At 44.5% G+C, this 23,403-nt stretch overlaps 1 protein-coding gene across 1 annotated transcript; it reads left to right on the plus strand.

Annotated features, from left to right (window-relative positions):
* The first annotated feature begins 9,258 nt into the window (after positions 1-9,258).
* LOC123039118 (syntaxin-132-like) lies at positions 9,259-23,135 on the plus strand. Its single transcript, XM_044462403.1, has 6 exons — positions 9,259-9,276; positions 10,166-10,273; positions 10,381-10,437; positions 10,548-10,596; positions 22,895-22,950; positions 23,061-23,135. Exons 1-6 carry the CDS (start codon positions 9,259-9,261, stop codon positions 23,133-23,135), a joined length of 363 nt encoding a protein of 120 aa, XP_044318338.1.
* The last annotated feature ends 268 nt before the right edge of the window (positions 23,136-23,403 follow it).

The following is a 23,403-nucleotide window of genomic DNA, read 5'->3' on the forward strand; positions in this document are numbered from 1 at the left end:
CTTTGCTTGTTGTATGAATAAAATACCAAGATCTCAAATTCTTAAATGGGAGAGAATCTTCACATAGTTACGTAATTATTTAACAACTCATTGATCTTCACTTATATCTTTTTGGAGTAGCTTGTCATTTACTCATGTGCTTCACTTATATCCTGTGAGTAAATGGTTGAATGAGTTGAATGTCATAAATCTGAAATTATATATGTCTCATTTGCTTATCCCATGGGGAGTAATGACTTCACATCTAAGAAGTAGAGGTTGTAAATTTATTCAAGGTTAGCAAGCATTGTATTGGTCATTTGAACAATTCATGAAAGAATATTGAAGGAAGAGAGATTTCACATATAAATATACTATCTTGGACATCTTTTATAATTGTGAGCACTCATTAAGTATTATATGCTAAAGATTTGATGTTTTACAATGAAGACAACATAATGGGTTATGTTTTCTCACATCTCAGTTAAAGTATATTGTCATGGATCATTCAAACATGTTGAGCTTGCCTTTCCCCCTCATACTAGCAAAAATTCCTTGCACCAAGTAGAGATACTACTTGTGCTTCCAAATATCCCTTAAACTAGTTTTGCCATGAGAGTCCACCATACCTACCTATGGATTGAGTAAGATCCTTCAAGTAAGTTGTCATCGGTGCATGCAATAAAAATTGCTCTCCAAATATGTATGATCTATTAGTGTGAAGAAAATAAGCTTTATACGATCTTGTTATGGAAGCAATAAAAGCGATGGACTGTATAATAAAGGTCCATATACAAGTGGCAATATAAAGTGACATTCTTCTGCATTAAGATTTTGTGCATCCAACCATAAAAGCACATGACAACCTCTGCTTCCCTCTGTGAAGGGCCCATCTTTTACTTCATGTCTTTTACTTTATGCAAGAGTCAAGGTGATCTTCACCTTTCCCTTTTTCATTTTATCCTTTGGCAAGCACCTCGTGTTGGAAAGATCCTGATATATATATCCAATTGGATGTAAGTTAGCATGAACTATTATTGTTGACATCACCCAAAGGTGAATACGTTGGGAGGCAACATTATAAGCCCCTATCTTTCTTAGTGTCCGATTAAAACTCCATAACCACAAGTATTGCGTGAGTGTTAGCAATTGTAGAAGACTATATGATAGTTGAGTATGTGGAGTTTGCTAAATCAAAGCTCTGACATATACCCTTCCTAAAAATAAGATGAATTGCAATTGTTTGATGACTAAGAATGAACTTTGCTAGTTTTCAAGAAAATTTATGATCTATGCTTTAACATGTGAATAGCTTGTTACTTGATCATGAGAAGTTTTATGAGATGAACTACTGTTATGACATATAAAAATGCTAGAAAGGGTGATTGAAATTATCATTGATCAAACTTGTGCACCTGCTAGCATTCACACTTCATAAATTCTTTCTTTTATCATTTACCTACTCGAGGACGAGCAGGAATTAAGCTTGGGGATGCTGATACGTCTCCAATGTATCTATAATTTATGAAGCATTCATTCTATTATATTATCTATTTTGGATGATTATGGGCTTTATTATACACTTTTATATTACTTTTGGGACTAACCTACTAACCGGAGGCCCAGCCCATATTGCTGTTTTCTTGCCTATTTCAGTGTTTCGAAGAAAAGGAATATTAAACGGAGTCCAAACAGAATGAAACCTTCGGGAGCATGATTTTTGGAACAAATATGATCCAGGAGACTTGGAGTCCATGTCTGAGAAGCTTCGAGGAGGCCAGGAGATAGGAGGGCGCCACCCCCTACTAGGCGCGCCCCCTGTCTCCTGGGCCCCTCGAGCACCCCCCGACCAACTTCTTTCACCTATATAATCCCATATACCCTAAAAACATCGAAAACAAAGATAGATCGGGAGTTCCGCCGCCGCAAGCCTCTGTAGCCACCAAAAGTCAATCGGGACCCTGTTCCGGCACCCTGCCGGAGGGGGATCATCATCCCGGTGCTATCCATGACGAGGAGGGAGTAGTTCACCCTCGGGGCTGAGGGTATGTACCAGTAGCTATGTGTTTGATCTCTCTCTCTCTCTCGTGTTCTCTCTATGGCACGATCTTGATGTATCGCGAGCTTTGCTACTATAGTTGGATCTTATGATGTTTCTCCCCCTCTACTCTCTCGTAATGGATTGAGTTTTCCCTTTGAAGTTATCTTATCGGATTGAGTCTTTATGGATTTGAGAACACTTGATGTATGTCTTGATGTGCTTATCTGTGGTGACAATGGGATATTCACGTGATCCACTTGATGTGTGTTTTGGTGATCAACTTGCCGGTTCCGCCCATGAACCTATGCATAGGGGTTGGCACACGTTTTCGTCTTGACTCTCCGGTAGAAACTTTGGGGAACTCTTTGAAGTACTTTGTGTTGGTTGAATAGATGAATCTGAGATTTTGTGATGCATATTGTATAATCATGCCCATGGATACTTGAGGTGACAATGGAGTATCTAGGTGACATTAGGGTTTTGGTTGATTTGTGTCTTAAGGTGTTATTCTAGTATGAACTCTATGATAGATTGAACGGAAAGAATAGTTTCATGTTATTTTACTACGGGCTCTTGAATAGATAGATCAGAAAGGATAACTTTGAGGTGGTTTCGTACCCTACCATAATCTCTTCGTTTGTTCTCCACATTTAGTGTCTTTGGAGTGACTCTTTGTTGCATGTTGAAGGATAGTTATATGATCCAATTATGTTATTGTTGTTGAGAGAACTTGCACTAGTGAAAGTATGAACCTTAGGCCTTGTTTCCTACCATTGCAATACTGTTTACGCTTACATTTATCATTAGTTACCTTGCTGTTTTTATAATTTCAGATTACAAATACTCATATCTACCATCCATATTGCACTTGTATCACCATCTCTTCGCCGAACTAGTGCACCTATACAATTTACCATTGTATTGGGTGTTTTGGGGACACAAGAGACTCTTTGTTATTTGGTTGCAGGGTTGTTTGAGAGAGACCATCTTCATCCTACGCCTCCCACGTATTGATAAACCTTAGGTCATCCACTTGATGGAAATTTGCTACTGTCCTACAAACCTCTGCACTTGGAGGCCCAACAGCGTCTACAAGAAGAAGGTTGTGTAGTAGACATCACGGACCCATGTAGTCCTCGAGGTCATCTGCTCGGTTGATGATGGTAATGCAGTTTTCATGGTTGCCGGCGGCGGGGAAGAAGATCTGAGGCGGCGAAAGACAGTCTGGAGGCCGGATCCCTACTGTGCTGGACCCTTTTGTTGTTGGAGCAGCTGAGCTGGGGTGGACGACGACGCAGCAGGAGCGGGACAAACCACACAAGGTTTTCTTTGACAACTATCTGTAAGAGAAGTAATTCTATAAGGGCTCGTTTGAATTGGAGTGTTCCAACAATGCAGGGATAGGAAATAGACAGGAATAGGATAGGAATGCACGTGCAAAACAGAGAATTTAAAAACACAGGATTTCTGCCAATCTGGGTGTTTGATTCACAACAATTGGAAGATCACAGGATGCAAACAAGCATGGTGAGATTAAGTCAAACCACTAGAAAATGTACGGTTATAATGCTATTATGCTACTATCTCCTAGTCTTGTGCTTCATGAATAGGAATTTGAAAAGGAGGACAAGTGAAAATTAAAATTCCTACGTTTTTTCTTTCAAGGAGACACTAAAGGAACAAATCCAACAGTTTTCCTTTGCTCCATTCCTTTGAACCAAATTCATGAATAGTAGTACCATAGGAAACTTCCCAATTCCTATGTTTTTCATTCACTTTTCCTTTCAAGCTCTGGCGATTCTAGTAGGCAGGCTTGAGCAAGGAAAAGCCTACACTAAAAAAATGTTTTTGTGCTACTTCTATTACTTTGGACCCAGGCCACTGCCCTACTAGCTCAACTCCCAGGGCCATCGACCAATGCACAGCTCAAACGTGTAGAGATAAATAATGATGGTGTTCTAGAGAGTCCATCGCGGAAAGCTAAGTTGCCTGGTACCTCACTGCTTGTTGATAACCCACAAGTATAGGGGATCGCAACAGTTTTCGAGGGTAGAGTATTCAACCCAAATTTGTTGATTCGACCCAAGGGGAGCCAAAGAATATTCTCAAGTATTAGCAGCTGAGTTGTCAATTCAACCACACCTGGAAACTTAGTATCTGCAGCAAGGTGTTTAGTAGAAAAGTAATATGATAGTGGTGGTAACGGTAACAAAAGTAAAGACAGCAAAAGTAATATTTTTGCGTATTTTGTAGTGATTGTAACAGTAGTAACGGGAAAAAGTAAATAAGCGTAAACCATTATATGGAAAGCTCGTAGGCACCAGATCAATGATGGATAATTATGCCGGATGTGGTTCATCATGTAACAGTCATAACATAGGGTGACAAAGAACTAGCTCCAATTCATCAATGTAATGTAGGCATGTATTCCGAATATAGTCATACGTGCTTATGGAAAAGAACTTGCATGACATCTTTTGTCCTACCCTCCCGTGGCAGCGGGGTCCTATTGGAAACTAAGGGATATTAAGGCCTCCTTTTAATAGAGAACCGGAACAAAGCATTAGCACATAGTGAATACATGAACTCCTCAAACTATGGTCATCACCGGGAGTGGTTCCGATTATTGTCACTTCAGGGTTGCCGGATCATAACACATAGTAGGTGACTATAGACTTGCAAGATAGGATCAAGAACTCACATATATTCATGAAAACATAATAGGTTCAGATCTGAAATCATGGCACTCGGGCCCTAGTGACAAGCATTAAGCATAGCAAAGTCATAGCAACATCAATCTCAGAACATAGTGGATACTAGGGATCAAACCCTAACAAAACTAACTCGATTACATGATAAATCTCATCCAACCCATCACCGTCCAGCAAGCCTACGATGGAATTACTCACGCACGGCGGTGAGAATCATGAAATTGGTGATGGAGGATGGTTGATGATGACGACGGCGACGAATCCCCCTCTCCGGAGCCCCGAACGGACTCCAGATCAGCCCTCTCGAGAGAGATTAGGGCTTGGCGGCGGCTCCGTATTGTAAAACGTGATGATTTCTTCTCTCTGATGTTTTTCTCGCCGAAAGCCAATATATAGAGTTAGAGTTGGCATCGGAGGGCCACCAGGGGGCCCACGAGGTAGGGGGGCGCGCCCAGGGGAGGGGGAGGGGGGCGCCCCCACCCTCATGGACAGGGTGTGGGCCCCCTGGTCTTCATCTTTTGCAAGGATTTTTCTTTATTTTTTCTAAGGTGTTCCGTGGAGTTTCAGGACATTCCGAGAATCTTTATTTTCTGCACAAAAACAACACCATGGCAGTTCTGCTGAAAACAACGTCAGTCCGGGTTAGTTCCATTCAAATCATACAAGTTAGAGTCCAAAACAAGGGAAAAAGTGTTTGGAAAAGTAGATACGACGGAGACGTATCAACTCCCCCAAGCTTAAACCCTTGCTTGTCCTCAAGCAATTCAGTTGACAAACTGAAAGAGAAAAAGAAAAACTTTTACAAACTCTGTTTGCTCTTGTTGTTGTAAACATGAAAAGCCAGCATTCAAGTTTCAACAAATATTATGAAATAACCGTTCTCACAATAACACAAAAAGGTCTCACAATTACTCATATCAATAGCATAATCAGCTAGCGAGCTATAATAACAAAACTCGGATGACAACACTTTCTCAAAATAATTATAACATGATATAACAAAATGGTATCTTGCTAGCCCTTTCTGAGACAGCAAAACATAAATGCAGAGCACCTTCAAAGATCAAGGAATGACTAAACATTGTAATTCATGGTAAAAGAGATCCAGTCAAGTCATACCCAATATAAACCAATAATAATGAATGCAAACGACAGTGTGCTCTCCAGCGGGTGCTTTTTAATAAGAAGGGTGATGACTCAACATAAAAGTAAATAGATAGGCCCTTTGCAGAGGGAAGCAGGGATTTGTAGAGGTGCTAGAGCTCAGTTTTAAAATAGAGATTGAATAATATTTTGAGCGGCATACTTCTACTGTCAATGCAACAACTATAAGATGATGATATCTTCCATGCTAAACAAATTATAGGCGGTTCCCAAACAGAATGGTAAAGTTTATACTCCCCTTCCTCCACAAGCATCAATCCATGGCTTGCTCGAAACAACGAGTGCCTCCAACATTCAACGGGTCCCAAGGGGAGTTTTTTTGTAATTATTTTGATTTAGTTTGCACAAAGCATGGGACTGGGCATCCCTGTGACCAGCCATTTTCTCGTGAATGAGGAGCGGAGTCCACTGCTCTTGAGAATAACCGCCTAACATGGAAGATAAGGGCAGCCCTAGTTGAAACATGAGCTGCTCGAGTATACAAAACAGAATTTCATTTGAAGGTTTGGAGTTTGGCACATACAAATTTACTTGGAACGGCAAGTAAATACCGCATATAGGTAGGTATAGTGGACTCATATGGAATAACTTTGGGGTTTAAGGAGTTTGGATGCACAAGCAGTATTCCCGCTTAGTACAGGTGAAGGCTAGCAAAAGACTGGGAAGCGACCAACTGGGAGAGTGACAACAGTCGTAAACATGCATTAAAATTAATTCACACCGAGTACAAGCATGAGTAGGATATAATCCACCATGAACATAAATATCATGAAGGCTATGTTGATTTGATTCAACTACATGCATGAACATGTGCCAAGTCTAGTCACTCAATTCATTTAAAGGAGGATACCACCCCATCATACCACATCATAATCATTCTAATTTTGACACCCAACCATTTTGTCAATTGTGCATTATATATGGCCTAGTATTTTATAAAATTGATTAGGTCCAATTTTGCAACAACTATTTGGTAGTTCCTTCACAAAAAAACCTCCTTTTGGGCACTCGGAAAATGAAAAATGAATTTTCCGTGCAAAGAAAATGAAAACCTCCTTAGGCAACATTGTTTGGAATTGCAAGATGCACCCTCGTGCACAATATGAGATCATTTGAACAAACTATGTCATGAATGTGGCCATAAGATTGATCATTTGGCTTGAAAGTCATGAATCTTCACGCATGATAGCTCATTTCGGAGAACACTTTTTAAAAATAATTACCGTATTACAAGTTTATTAATTTTCCTGGAAACTTGGTCACATATAATGACACAATGCGAAGGTTTTCCAATTTTTTTGATTTTTTTTGAATTTTTTATGCCCGTTTCAAAATGCGGTCAAAACAGCGGGCTTGACCGTTCCTAGCTAGTGGTTGAATCTTGGAATTGTTTTGGTGTTTATATGATTAAATAGATACTTATTTACCTATAAATGATTTTTGGAAAAAATAAAGAGCAAACTATGAGGTAGCTGCAGTTCAAATTTGACCCGCTTCCAGCTGAATCGACGAGAATTTGTCTTTTTCACCAGAGGTGGATCAAATTTTTTGACACCCAACCATTTTGTCAATTGTGCATTATATATGGCCTAGTATTTTATAAAATTGATTAGTTCCAATTTTGCAACAATTATTTGGTAGTTCCTTCACAAAAAAACCTCATTTTGGGCACTCGAAAAATGAAAAATCAATTTTCCGTGCAAAGAAAATGAATACTTCCTTAGGCAACATTTTTTGGAATTCCAAGATGCACCCTCGTGCACAATATGAGATCATTTGAGCAAACTATGCCATGAATGTGGCCATAAGATTGATCATTTGGCCTGAAAGCCATGAATCTTCACGCATGATAGCTCATTTCTGAGAACACTTTTTTAAAATAATTACTGTATTACAAGTTTATTAGTTTTCCTGGAAACTTGGTCACATATAATGACACAATACGAAGGTTTTCCAATTTTTTGATTTTTTTGAATTTTTTATGCTCGTTTCAAAATGCGGTCAAAACGGCGGGCTTGACCGTTCCTAGCTAGTGGTTGAATCTTGGAATTTTTTTGGTGTTTCTCTGATTAAATAGATACTTATGTACCTAGAAATGATTTCTGGAAAAAATAAAGAACAAACTACGAGGTACCTACAGTTCAAATTTGACCCGCTTCCATTTGAATCGGTGGAAATTTGTCTTTTCGCGAGAGGTGGATCAAAACTTTTTTCACCCAACCATTTGGTCAATTGTGCATTAAATATGGCCTAGAATTTTATAAAAATGATTTGGTACAATTTTGCAACAATTATCTGGTAGGTCCTTCACAAAAAAACCTCATTTGAGGCACTCGAAAAATGGAAAATGATTTTTTGTGCAAAGAATATAAAAAATCCCTTTGAACTTTTGCAGAGTATAAAGAACTCATTTTGAACAAATATAAAGAATATAAAGAATATCATTTGAACAAATATTTGGTAGGTCTTTTACAAAAAAGAACTCATTTTGAGCACAAAAAAATGGAAAATGATTTTTTCGTGACCTATTTAAAAGGTCATAAAGTCTTCAAATTGTTTGTTGCGTTCTGATTGGTCTATAGGCATATCATGCGGATCATGCATCCGATACCGTCGGATGCTCCGGGATCCAACTGCGGACCTCATCCCCTCACCCTCTCACCCATGTAGCCCTCTCACCCCCTCACCCACGCAGCCCCCACTCCCCATCGTTCCAACCCTAGCCCCCACGCCCCCACTCTCCCGCACCCCCACCCGCTCGCCAAACCCTAGCCGCCGCCACCGCCCCCACACCATGGCCGTCGACGGCGAGGAGCCCGAACCCTACCCAGATCCCATCGATCCCCTCCTCCCATCGCACCCCTCCTTCCCCCATCTCTTTGCCGCCGCCATCGACGGCGCGCCCCTCGATCCCTCCCATTGTCGTCTCCCTCCCTCAGATCGAGCTCCCCCTCCCCTCTCCCTCCCACCTCTCGACACCCGCACTCCCTCGCTCGATTCCCTCCTCGTCTCTCCCTCGCCTCGCCGCCGCCCCCACCCACCACCACCGGCGGCTTCGCTCCCCCACTCCGCCCTATCCCCCACCATCGCCGCGAAACCCTTCACCCTCCTCCTCTCCCTCCCAGATCGAGCAGCACGTCAGGCGGCCGCCAGATCCGCCCCGACGCTACCAGATCCAATCTCGCACCATCGACACGCGATAGGGTGCTCGAGGTCGTCTGCTCTCGCCCCCCAATTGCTCACGCGCCAGGAGAGGAAGAGAGGGCGGCCACTTGTTCGTTCCTTTCTCTCGGGCGACGACGCGGCCGTGCGGGTTCTTCCGCGCGAGGAGAGAGTTCGATGCGGCTCGGATGCTCCGACGCTATGGAGCTCGTCAACAAGGTCTCCTCTCTCTCTCTCTCTCTATGGTTTGACCCGATTTGTTTTGGGGCTCATGTTTCTCTGTTCGTGACGCTCGTGCTTCTCCCTCTCTGTTGCAGGACACCATCTCCCTCTCCATGTTCCTCTGTTCGCCAAGTTCTTTCTACTACACGAGATAAAACCCCTGGAGGAGTTCGAGAACCCTAGATGCAGCCACGACGGCCTCAACGCCTTCAAATCATGGGCTCCAACAAGCGGATCTAGGAGATGGAGGTTTCGTCTTGCTCCTGCTGTACGCTGCTCTTACCTGCACTTGCATTTCCTTCTGCTTAGAGATATAAGTAGCAGATTTCGCCAGGAATCGGCTTAGTTGCTCAGTTCTGCTTGAGCTCTAAGTAGCAGGATTTATTCGCCCCTCTTTTTAGGATCTGGTTGCTCTCTTTGTGTGTGCTATCAAGAATGGGCTGGTTGCTCTTGTCTGAACCTATCCAGGAGATTATTCTGATTTTATTTGTCCCAACTTTATGCTTAGCAAGCACTGTAGTCTCAAAATGTCATTTCACTGTTTGTTTGTTATGCTGAAAACAACACGTAATGTGACCACATTATATTACTTATTTCAGTACTAAAATTAACTTCAGAATGTTCTTTTGGCATTACATACATGGTCGCCGACTCGCCGTCATGTTCTGATTTTGAAAGTGACATCTCAAATACTCTTTTTGAGCAGTTTATCTCTACTGCTAGCAAGTATAAGCTTTAGTAATATTCTTTTGGGACCAGTTATAATAATGATAAATGTAGCAGCACAATTGGCTATAATGTCAGATTGAATTCATAGCAATCAAGCAAGCCTTCATGCAGGTGCTGCTGTGCAGTACATGTTCTTCTAAACACTCCAACTTTGCAGGATTCCTTTGAGCTTCATCGGCGGGATTCCTCAAGAGATGAGGGGGATGTTGAAATAGGGATGCATCAGCCCGACGTCTCTGATAATTTAAAAGGATTCTTCAAGAAGGTGCATGCTGTTTATGAAACACTCTACTAGTCTAATCTCTGATGTTATTTGTCAATTTTTTGCACTTCAGATTAATGACATGTGATGCTGCTTTCATACACATACAGGTTGATGGAATTGAGAGCCTGATAGCTAACTTGATGAGTCTCTTGACTAAGCTCCAGGTCCAACACATTCTAATTTCCTTATTTCTGCTTCTGCTTCTTCTTATGTTATTGTGCTCAAATATTGATTCTCATAGTAATAATGGAATCTCATGTGCCTTTGCTTGCAGACTGCAAACGAGGAATCAAAAGCAGTTACAAAAGCAAGCGCCATGAAAGGTTACAGCTCCAAACCTTATCTAAATGGGTTGAAAAAATCGCATTATTTGTAGTCACACATAACCATACATATTGTCACAGCCCCAGATCAGCCCTTGATTGTTTTCGCTTTAGCATCCATGCATCATGTCTAAATTTAAATGAAATTTGAATTGAGGAATTTTCAAAGCCTCAGAAACCTTCTAAAAATGATCAACATTAAAATCTTCTCAAAGAAGTCCAAGAAAATGTTCCTCTTAGTCTCTGAAAATATTGCAAAGTGGAAAAACTCAAAACAATATTTTTGGTATCTCAGAGTTAATTATTTTGGGCCTTTGAATTAAATAAATAACTATTTGCATTGGATATATATTTCTTAATTAATTAATATATGTCCAATAATTCTGATCTTTGATGAAGGGCTGTGGAATAATCCTACTAGTCCCTACCATAATTATCAGAAGCAATAAAAATGATTTAGTGTCTAAAACTAAATCAAAACAAACTACAGAAAATAGAAAACAGAATTAAATAGAAATAAGAGAGAAAGAGAAGCCACTTGGGCCAGCTTACCTGGCACAGACACCTGGCCCGACACTGTGGCTGAGGCCTGGCCCAGCCCACCACCGCCGCCTCCCCCCCTGTCGTCTTCCTCCTCGCTAGAAGGACCGAGGCGTGGCGCGCGCCCGAGAGCCCCGGCCACCTCCTGCTTACCTGCTCGCCCCTGGAGGCACCCGAGGGTGCCACGCACTCCCCTCGACCCCTTGCACCTCTCGCCACTCTCCCGTGTCTCTCCCTCCGTCCCTATCCCCCTCTGCTCCCTCTCTCTCCCGCGACCGAACGGAGCCCGTCGCCGCCGACCAGCGCTCGCGCGGCCACAGCCACCGCCTCGCCTCCCCGACGCCTCCCAAAGCTCCGCCTCGACCCCCTCTTCCTCCGCACCAATCCACGGCCCTCCGAAGCCCTATAGCATCTCCCTCAAGCTCGTCCCCAACCTTCGGCCGCCGGCGAACTTTCGAGGATTCGCGAGCTCCAGCCCCTCCTCGGCCTCACCGTTGCCTCTACCGGATCCGCTGTGAGCTCCTCTTCCATTCCCCCTCCTCCTCGCGCTCGTTCCCGCACTCTAGCCGCCCTTTTCACCGGAGCCGATTCCTCCTCGCCGCCGGCCATGGCGTGGCCGTGGCCACAGCCACCGCAGCTCGCTCCCGAGCCCACCGTCGTGCTCACCGCAACCTCAGGAGCCCGCAGCACCCACCAGTTTCTCCCGTAGTGCACCATAGCAACGAATCGATCGGCGCCCGAGCTCCGACCGCCGCCTCTGTGCTCGCCGTCGTCATCTCCGGCGACTCCGAGGCCTTCCGATGGCTCTGCTAGACACGGTCGAGCGCGGGCTACCCCCTGGTGGCCTTCGCGCATTCATCCGTCGCCCGCAGCTCAAGTCCGGCGAGTTGCCGCCGCAGTTTAGGTCGTCGCCGGCGAAACTCCGGCGACTGTCAACATGGACGCTATTAGGTGCTAACCCTGCCAGCTAAGCCCCCAAATGACACTGACTGTGGGCCCTACACCTGGTCAAACCCCAGTCAGCGCTGGGTTTGACCGGGATTAGTTCCTGTGTCACTGACGTGTGGACCCCGCACGTCAGGTTTGACCTGGACCTGGCCGTTGACTCGCTGACATCATGCTGGCGTCAGGATGACGCAGTTAAATCATTTTCTAGATTTATTATTATTCAGGAAATTCCAGAAAATAGTAAAAACTTCTAAAATTCATAGAAATTCAACCGTAACTCCAAATTAAATAATTTATATATGAAAAATGATCAGAAAAATATGAAGAATCTGTTTATGCCATGATCATGCATGTTTGAACAAGTTAACCTCACTGAATATGACAAATGATGATTAGGGCAAATTATGAAATAACATTTGGAGTTGGAATTTGTTCTTGTTCGAGTTCCACTTCAATTATCTTGGCTAGATATTGCATTAGGTGAATTCAGTACCTTAACATGACATGTCATTCATGTGAATGTGCATTGCATTAATTGTGTTCTTCCTTGTTTGCCGGTGTTTGTTCCCTCTCAGTAGACGACATACCGACGATGAATTCGATGACACCGATGAAGAATTATATTATCTTCAGAAGTGCCAGGCAAATAAAACCCCCTTGTTCATTCCGATACAATCCCACTCTCTCGCTCCTGCTCTCTTTTACTGCATTAGGACAACAACGATTCAACTGTTACTTGCTGCGGTAGCTGAACCCCTTTATCCTTTGCATGACCTGTCATTCCACAGTAAATAGATGAAACCCACTAGCATGAGTAGGAGTTGTTTGAGCCCTGTTGTGCCTACTCATTCATGCTTGTTTGTCATGCCTGCTATTGCTTAGAGTTGTGTCAGGTCTGATTCATCCGGGATGAATCAGAGGTGTGTGAACATGTCCTACTGTGTGTTAGCTAAGTGTGTGAATACGATTTGGTAAAGGTAGCGATGAGAGGCCATGTAGGAGTACATGGTGGGTTGTCTCATTGCAGCCGTCCTCAGGAACTGAATTCTGTGTTTGTGATCCATGATTCAGCTACTACCACGCATTGGGCCCGAAACCAATGGACCCTCTCGGCTTCTTAATCACCCTTGTCCTCTGTCCAGGAGTTGCAAGTAGTTTCTGGTGTTTGTAGTATGCTGGAGGCCGTGCGCAGCGCTGACCGTAGGGGTGGGCTGTGATGCGGTAGGCACGTGGCCGGGTAAACCGGGCGCCCGTTTGGTGTCACGGAACCCTGTTCACATCGTTTGGGGCTGTGAGCGAAACTCCGGCCGGATCTCCTCATGGATGGAACCCGAATAGGCGATAAACCTGGACTAGAGACTCGAGTGTTTAGGTAGGCCATGGCCGACACCCACGTTGGGCTTCCGCTTGAAGGTTGTCGAGTACATGTCGTGTAAACGGCGGTAAGTGGTGAGAGCGTGTGTGAAGAAGTACACCCCTGCAGGGTTAATATCATCTATTCGAATAGCCGTGTCCGCGGAAAAGGACTTCTGGGTTGCTTAAATCAGTTCATAGACAAGTGAAAGTGGATACTTTAAAATGCGCAAGATAATCGTGAGTGCTATGGATGGCGTTCTCGTAGGGAGACGAGAGCGGATCCATAGTGGTGTATTGATATGGTGAATATGTGGACTCGTGTGCGCCACCTCAAAAGAGTTGCTTGCAGTCGTAGTTAGGATAGCCACCGAGTCAAAGCTGGCTTGCTGCAGTTAAACCCCACCATCCCCTTTGTTGATAATGATGCATATGTAGTTAGTTCTGATGTAAGTCTTGCTGGGTACATTTGTACTCACGTTTGCCTATTTTATGTTTTTGCAGAGAGACTTCAGTCTCGCTAGTAGTTCCACGTGGACTTCGACGTTTAGCTTGTTACCTCAGCTATGATCTTGTGCCCTCGGCAGGATCTGGTAGATAGTCAGGCTTTCAAGCCTTTTTCATTTATAGATGTCTATACTCAGACATGATAGCCTCCGCTTGTGCTTCGATTTGTATGCTCTGAATGTTGGGTCATGAGACCCCTGTTTGTAATATCTCGCTCCTCGGAGCCTATTGAATAAATACTTGAGTCGTAGAGTCATGTTGTGATGCCATGTTGTGTTTGCACATATCGAGCATATTGTGTGTATGTTATTGAAATGCTTGGTATGTGTGGGATCTGACTATCTAGTTGTTTATCTTTAGTAGCCTCTCTTACCGGGAAATGTCTCCTAGTGTTTCCACCGAGCCATGGTAGCTTGCTACTGCTCCGGAACACTTAGGCTGGCCGGCATGTGTCCTTCTTCGTTCCTATGTCTGTCCCTTCGGGGAAATGTCACGCGATGAATACCGGAGTCCTGTTAGCCCGCTACAGCCCGGTTCACCGGAGTCCTGCTAGCCCAGTGCTATAGTCTGGATTCACTCGCTGATGACCGACACGTTCGATGCTGGGTCATGGATGCCTGTCCCTGTAAGTCTGTGCCACTTTGGGTTTACGACTAGCCATGTCAGCCCGGGCTCCTTATCATATGGATGCTAGCGACACTGTCATATACGTGTGCCAAAAGGCGCAAACAGTCCCGAGCAAAGGTAAGGCGACACCCGTGGGAATACCGTGCGTGAGGCCGCAAAGTGATATGAGGTGTTACATGCTAGATCGATGTGGCATTGAGTCGGGGTCCTGACAGCGTTGGTATCAGAGCTCGATTGCCTGTAGGATTACCAAGCCAAACTGGTCGAAGTTGAGTCTAGAAATTCTTTAGTTATATAAGGGAATTGATTGTGGGATGGAACGTAAGGCTCTTTTTACTCCTTATACCTCATGGCCTTCTGATCTGAGTCATCATCTTCTCTTCTACGGGGATTAAGAACTAGGCTATCTCTTCTTTCTATCAGGATCACGTGTTACTAATCCGTAGACTTATAGAATTGTTCTTTTTAAGCTTGAGTCCAGTTCCTACTACTTCTGTATGTTAATTGTTGATCTCGAAACCTTGATATTGTGCTTCTGAGTGGTTATGCCACCATTTTGTAGTATGTCTTCAAACTTTTTGAGCATTTACAGCCGTTATGCTGTCCGAGTCATCCCAGGTTTCTAAAATAGTCTGAAGCATTTGCAAAATCCTTTCCTTCTGTTTCGGTGTTCCTTTATGCCAGCTCAATCACACTAATTGTTGAGTTGAGGTATTCTATTGCCTTGACATTTATGTGGGAGTTATTATTATGACCGTAGTTGTCTTAGGGGATCATCTAGTAATTTAGCCATGATTTGTGTCACAGTGTGATGATTCTGGCCATCATTCTCGAAAGCATCTCGTGATGCTACTTAGTAGTAGGTATTCTATTCCTGGGTTTTGAACCCGAGATTCACCCTACTTACCTCATGTTGATAGTGTTGCTAGTTCCTTTAGGAAATTAGTAACTTTTGCATTAGTCCTCGAGGTCCATGGTATTTTCCTTCTTCCAAATACTATGAACCACTTATGGCAGTAGTTTGTTGGATCAAAAGATCATAACAGGAGTGCTCTCGATGGGTTCTCCATTCATAATTGTGACTCTGCCAGTTCTACCTTTCCGCATGGATTATCCGGAAGAAACATATTGAACTTGGTTCAACATACTAATCTATGCATCCACAACTCAGAAAACCGTATGTTCCTATGAGTTGTCCCGCTTTAGTTGTCTTCCGACCCTCGTCTATCGATTGATGGTCAAGAGTATGCATGCATTCGTTCATCGATGCCTATTATTCTTGTGGTCCGTCAAGCCATTCTATTCTGGAATGACTAGGAGAAACAAACTCCAGTAGCTTGTCCATTTTCAGGATTGGGTCAAAGCAGTCGTACTCCGCAGATCAAAATACTAATCCAGTTTTTGTTCTGTTCCACCTTGGAGTATTACCCCCTTTATGTCAGAATTGTCATGAGAACTGCACCAACTCTCATGAATTTTGACGTAGTGATACTTCTCACCATCATTAGTCATTCCTCGGTCCTCGTGTTGATGCAACCGGAATACCGACAAATGAATTGTGATGTGTGAAATCAATACTCCTAGCAACCTTGTTGCTGGTAGTTAAAGGACAATAATCTCATTCTTAGCGTGTTGGTTCTTGAATCATCATTCTAAGACTGATCGTGCTATCTAGTCCTTATTTCCGGTGCACCCTTCGATCAATGAGTTAGGATTGTGCCAATCCCTCGCTCTGTTGATCATATCGTCTTGCCCTGAAAAGCAAGATTGTTCTTGAGCTTAATAGCATATCGGTGGTTGTGATTTTCCGGTTATCTTCTCGGAAGTATCACCGGGTCGTCACCCGACCGCTATGTTGAGCTCGTGATCAAGTTGGTTTATTCCTGTAAACCACCCTTCTCCAAGAATCTGTGTTGGATACCCTGAACTAGTTGGTTGAGCTAAACAACAACTTGGAGAGTTGGAAGATAAAAGCTTGCCTGACTTAGTTCGTTCCAAAGGGATATTCTTGTGTAGTGTGTGTTGAAGAAAGATGATATCTTCATCGATTGGTCCCTGTGATCAGTTGCTGGACCTATTGTCTTATCAATCCTTTGATTTGAGTGTGGGCTATCATCAAATCAAATCAGTACCAACGATGCTCGTAATGTTGTCTTACTCGTGGTTGATCCCTCGAGCATACACCCTTACATCTTTGGGTCTGACCAATACTATCACCTTGTTCACATAGTTATGGAATTCCATCTCCATGGGAAGCTGGATGAATTGTTGTTGAGCCCATCGACAACATCCTTGTCTTCTCCATAATTTTGCTGAACATTAAGCTAGTGTTGGAAACTTTTGAAAGCATTTTCTTCATGCTAGCTCATGAAGTACTTGTTTGATGAAAGGAGTGACTTCCTCTTATACACGTGCATTTGGTGAAAGTTGCCGCCGTGCATTTGAGAAAGTTAGTTTTGCTTCCTCTGGAATCATCCCAAATCAGTCATGCATACGTGCGAAGTATTCTGTGGTTCGGAGACTTGCAACCTCCATTCTATATGTGTTCCGTAGCACCCCAAGCCACTGACTGATTTGTTCAAGAAAAGGAGTTAAGTGTTAATCCATGGTAATGCACAAGACTCTGATATCCCCGATGATGGTTCCCTACCAGAACTCGGTAGTGTTTTATTGTAAGACTACCATGTGATCATGTTTGTCTGGGACAACGTGTTCACATGTTTGTAGCAGAACTAGCTCATGTTTTGGAGCTTACTATCGTAGTTCATTCCCTGAGAATCTCGCAACGTCATCTCGTCGATTTGTGTTGCAAACTTTCGTTTTTCTTCCTAGACTCGATGAGTCTGGAATATCCTAACACCAACCAGATCTGAATCTCAGGCAGATATGATGGTTTAGAACGTTTCCCAAGAACTATAATATCGGTCCCTCGGAAACCGGTAAAATGGATGTCGTGGCCAGCACACCCAGCCGGAAGACCTGTTATTATAATATCTTGATTGAGGAAGTTGGCCACCTCCCCATAGGGATTTCGTAGGATTTACTCCCTAGTTGCCCCTATGGATTTCTGTGTTCCGAAGTCCGACCTTTTTACTTGATGTTCTAGATATCAAACCATATCTATGAATGGGTTACACTAGCACATCAAGGAGAACATTAGAAGCGGAGTGCTAAATGTCTCTCGGTCGATCATCCAGATTTTATTTCCTTGGCCCCGCCAAGGGTGAAATCTGAGAAAGTGTTATCTTCCTTTGCATCTGCATCATCCATCATCATTCGTCATGGCAGCAAGTTGTGTTGCCAGGATCCTTGACATGGATATTGGTAAAATCTTGATGATTATGGAAATGCTCAAGTTTTTGAGAGCACGCGCAAGCGCTAGGTGTTATCATCGACACTAACTGGGATGCTCTCAGTTTCCTCGGCAATGCTATGACCTTTCAAACAGTGAATTCACTCTCTATTGTTGGATTCTTCCCCAGTTACCAGAATCATTCCCAGCATTTGCATTTTGTTCCCAGCTTGCACCGCCAATGTGCCATTCTACCATGGGTCTCTTCCATTTCCGGTGATAAGCAAAAATCATCCATTGCATTGTCTTCAACAAGGTAGTCCACATCATCCATTCTAGTCCGGGTGTACCATTCCTTTGCACTCCACCAAACGATCATTGTGAATTGCCTTAGGCTGGTATGAAGAGTTTCAATGATCTCTGAATCAAAAGTAATTCTTTTGGCCACTTAAGGGAATAGTTCTTTGCGTCACTTTTCCCAAGGTGCCCGTTACGGAATCCTGGCAGTTATTTCTTCGCCACCTTGACCCCATGCACCATTTTACTTAAGCGTGGAATGGTTGCCTACCAATTGAACCTTCGTCATCCATTTCTTTACCATCATTCCTAATGTGTGTTTGGTGTCTCAACTCAAGGGTTGTTCTTACGTCTCTCCATGAACTGATCTTGAGTTGCTCGATCTTCAAAGACAAATAAATTCTATAGGGTTTTCCCCCTTCTTTCTGTTGTTGTGTCGAGTGAAGATCTCGAAAGAAAGACGTCAAGACCAAGATGATGGAATGGATCATCATCTCCGAGAAGGGCAATTGGATCATGAAGATTGTGATAGTTTTGTGACTCCCCTTTTCCTCTTACCTCACGTCTTGAATCTCGGGGCGAGATTCTTGTTTAGTGGGGGTGCGCTGTCACAGCCCGAGATCAGCCCTTGATTGTTTTCGCTTTAGCATCCATGCATCATGTCTAAATTTAAATGAAATTTGAATTGAGGAATTTTCAAAGCCTCAGAAACCTTCTAAAAATGATCAACATTAAAATCTTCTCAAAGAAGTCCAAGAAAATGTTCCTCTTAGTCTCTGAAAATATTGCAAAGAGGAAAAACTCAAAACAATATTTTTGGTATCTCAGAGTTAATTATTTTGGGCCTTTGAATTAAATAAATAACTATTTGCATTGGATATATATTTCTTAATTAATTAATATATGTCCAATAATTCTGATCTTTGATGAAGGGCTTTGGAATAATCCTACTAGTCCCTACCATAATTATCAGAAGCAATAAAAATGATTTAGTGTCTAAAACTAAATCAAAACAAACTACAGAAAATAGAAAACAGAATTAAATAGAAATAAGAGAGAAAGTGAAGCCACTTGGGCCAGCTTACCTGGCACAGACACCTGGCCCGAAACTGGGGCTGAGGCCTGGCCCAGCCCACCACCGCCGCCTCCCCCCCTGTCGTCTTCCTCCTCGCCAGAAGGACCGAGGCGTGGCGCGCGCCCGAGAGCCCCGGCCACCTCCTGCTTACCTGCTCGCTGCTGGAGGCACCCGAGGGTGCCACGCACTCCCCTCGACCCCTTGCACCTCTCGCCACTCTCCCGTGTCTCTCCCTCCGTCCCTATCCCCCTCTGCTCCCTCTCTCTCCCGCGACCGAACGGAGCCCGTCGCCGCCGACCAGCGCTCGCACGGCCACAGCCACCGCCTCGCCTCCCCGACGCCTCCCAAAGCTCCGCCTCGACCCCCTCTTCCTTCCCACCGATCCACGGCCCTCCGGAAGCCCTGCAGCGTCGCCCTCAAGCTCGTCCCCAACCTTCGGCCGCCGGCGAACTTTCGAGGATTCGCGAGCTCCAGCCCCTCCCCGGCCTCACCGTTGCCTCTACCGGATCCGCTGTGAGCTCCTCTTCCATTCCCCCTCCTCCTCGCACTCGTTCCCGCACTCTAGCCGCCCTTTTCACCGGAGCCGATTGCTCCTCGCCGCCGGCCATGGCGTGCCCGTGGCCACAGCCACCGCAGCTCGCTCCCGAGCCCACCGTCGTGCTCACCGCAACCTCAGGAGCCCGCAGCACCCACCAGTTTCTCCCGTAGTGCACCATAGCGTCGAATCGATCGGCGCCCGAGCTCCGGCCGCCGCCTCTGTGCTCGCCGTCATCATCTCCGGTGACTCCGAGGCCTTCCGATGGCTCTGCTAGACACGGTCGAGCACGGGCTACCCCCTGGTGGCCTTCGCGCATTCATCCGTCGCCCGCAGCTCAAGTCCGGCGAGTTGCCGCCGCAGTTTAGGTCGTCGCCGGCGAAACTCCGGCGACTGTTGACGTGGACGCTATTAGGTGCTAACCCTGCCAGCTAAGCCCCTAAATGACACTGACTGTGGGCCCTACACCTGGTCAAACCCCAGTCAGCGTTGGGTTTGACCGGGATTAGTTCCTGTGTCACTGACGTGTGGACCCCGCACGTCAGCTTTGACCTGGACCTGGCCGTTGACTCGCTGATGTCATGCTGGCGTCAGGCCGACGCAGTTAAATCATTTTCTGGATTTATTATTATTCAGGAAATTCCAGAAAATAGTAAAAACTTCTAAAATTCATAGAAATTGAACCGTAACTCCAAATTAAATAATTTATATATGAAAAATGATCAGAAAAATATGAAGAATCTATTTATGCCATGATCATGCATGTTTGAACAAGTTAACCTCACTGAATATGACAAATGATGATTAGGGCAAATTATGAAATAACATTTGGAGTTGGAATTTGTTCTTGTTCGAGTTCCACTTCAATTATCTTGGCTAGATATTGCATTAGGTGAATTTAGTACCTTAACATGACATGTCATTCATGTGAATGTGCATTGCATTAATTGTGTTCTTCCTTGTTTGCCGATGTTTGTTCCCTCTCAGTAGACGACATACCGACGATGAATTCGATGACACCGATGAAGAACTATATTATCTTCAGAAGTGCCAGGCAAGCAAAACCCCCTTGTTCATTCCGATACAATCCCACTCTCTCACTCCTGCTCTCTTTTACTGCATTAGGACAACAACGATTCAACTGTTACTTGCTGCGGTAGCTGAACCCCTTTATCCTTTGCATGACCTGTCATTCCACAGTAAATAGATGAAACCCACTAGCATGAGTAGGAGTTGTTTGAGCCCTGTTGTGCCTACTCATTCATGCTTGTTTGTCATGCCTGCTATTGTTTAGAGTTGTGTCAGGTCTGATTCATCCGGGATGGATCAGAGGTGTGTGAACATGTCCTACTGTGTGTGAGCTAAGTGTGTGAATACGATTTGGTAAAGGTAGCGGTGAGAGGCCATGTAGGAGTACATGGTGGGTTGTCTCATTGCAGCCGTCCTCAGGAACTGAGTTCTGTGTTTGTGATCCATGATTCAGCTACTACCACGCATTGGGCCCGAAACCAATGGACCCTCTCGGCTTCTTAATCACCCTTGTCCTCTGTCCAGGAGTTGCAAGTAGTTTCTGGTGTTTGTAGTATGCTGGAGGCCGTGCGCAGCGCTGACCATAGGGGTGGGCTGTGATGCGGTAGGCACGTGGCCGGGTAAACCGGGCGCCCGTTTGGTGTCACGGAACCCTGTTCACATCGTTTGGGGCTGTGAGCAAAACTCCGACCGGATCTCCTCATGGATGGAACCCGAATAGGCGATAAACCTGGACTAGAGACTCGAGTGTTTAGGTAGGCCGTGGCCGACACCCATGTTGGGCTTCCGCTTGAAGGTTGCCGAGTACATGTCGTGTAAACGGCGGTAAGTGGTGAGAGCGTGTGTGAAGAAGTACACCCCTGCAGGGTTAACATCATCTATTCGAAGAGCCGTGTCCGCGGAAAAGGACTTCTGGGTTGCTTAAGTCAGTTCATAGACAAGTGAAAGTGGATACTTTAAAATGCGCAAGATAAGCGTGAGTGCTATGGATGGCGTTCTCGTAGGGAGACGAGAGCAGATCCATAGTGGTGTATTGATATGGTGAATATGTGGACTCGTGTGCGCCACCTCAAAAGAGTTGCTTGCAGTCGTAGTTAGGATAGCCACCGAGTGAAAGTTGGCTTGCTGCAGTTAAACCCCACCATCCCCTTTGTTGATAATGATGCATATGTAGTTAGTTCTGATGTAAGTCTTGCTGGGTACATTTGTACTCACGTTTGCCTATTTTATGTTTTTGCAGAGAGACTTCAGTCTCGCTAGTAGTTCCACGTGGACTTCGACGTTTAGCTTGTTACCTCAGCTACGATCTTGTGCCCTCGGCAGGATCTGGTAGATAGTCAGGCTTTCAAGCCTTTTTCATTTATAGATGTCTGTACTCAGACATGATAGCTTCCGCTTGTGCTTCGATTTGTATGCTCTGAATGTTGGGTCATGAGACCCCTGTTTGTAATATCTCGCTCCTCGGAGCCTATTGAATAAATACTTGAGTCGTAGAGTCATGTTGTGATGCCATGTTGTGTTTGCACATATCGAGCATATTGTGTGTATGTTATTGAAATGCTTGGTATGTGTGGGATCTGACTATCTAGTTGTTTATCTTTAGTAGCCTCTCTTACCGGGAAATGTCTCCTAGTGTTTCCACCGAGCCATGGTAGCTTGCTACTGCTCCAGAACACTTAGCCTGGCCGGCATGTGTCCTTCTTCGTTCCTGTGTCTGTTGCTTCGGGGAAATGTCACGCGATGAATACCGGAGTCCTGTTAGCCCGCTACAGCCCGGTTCACCGGAGTCCTGCTAGCCCAGTGCTACAGCCTGGATTCACTCGCTGATGACCGACACGTTCGATGATGGGTCATGGATGCCTGTCCCTGTAAGTCTGTGCCACTTTGGGTTTACGACTAGCCATGTCAGCCCGGGCTCCTTATCATATGGATGCTAGCAACACTGTCATATACGTGTGCCAAAAGGCGCAAATGGTCCCGGGCAAAGGTAAGGCGACACCCGTGGGAATACCGTGCGTGAGGCCGCAAAGTGATATGAGGTGTTACATGCTAGATCAATATGGCATTGAGTCGGGGTCCTGACACATATTTGTAGCAATTAAGAATAAAATGGAGAAAGATATTGATGAGGTGATGAAAATTGCTCGTATGGCAAAAAAAGAACATATTATTCTTCTTTCCTAGCTGTATCCGCATCTTCATAAACTAAAAGATGGACATGCTGCTTATGGTTTGGTGCTTGCCACTGTGTTATGCCACAGAACTTATCTAACACGGAGAAACCTGAATTGGGGAAGGGCTCTGTGGTAGATCAATTAGCCGATTCCTTCTGCTAAGCGGATCTATATGTTGAGCAAAATCTTTGAAACAGATTAAGCATAGAGATTTTCCCAAAGGAAAGGATCTTAATCCACTTTTAGTATACTCCTGCCAATGAAATTATACTTTATCAATGAAGCGATATGTTCTGTTCTTTGAGAGTCATTTTCATGTAGCTTTTCAGTGATTCTTCCCGGTGCTAGATTCTTGATTTGGAGCTGCTCAGTTTGCTCCTGAATTCGATTCTTGGTACTAGCATAGCTTTCATTCCTATCTTGGATTGTC

The sequence above is a fragment of the Triticum aestivum genome, chromosome 2B (assembly GCF_018294505.1).
Source record: "Triticum aestivum cultivar Chinese Spring chromosome 2B, IWGSC CS RefSeq v2.1, whole genome shotgun sequence".
NCBI lineage: Eukaryota > Viridiplantae > Streptophyta > Magnoliopsida > Poales > Poaceae > Triticum > Triticum aestivum.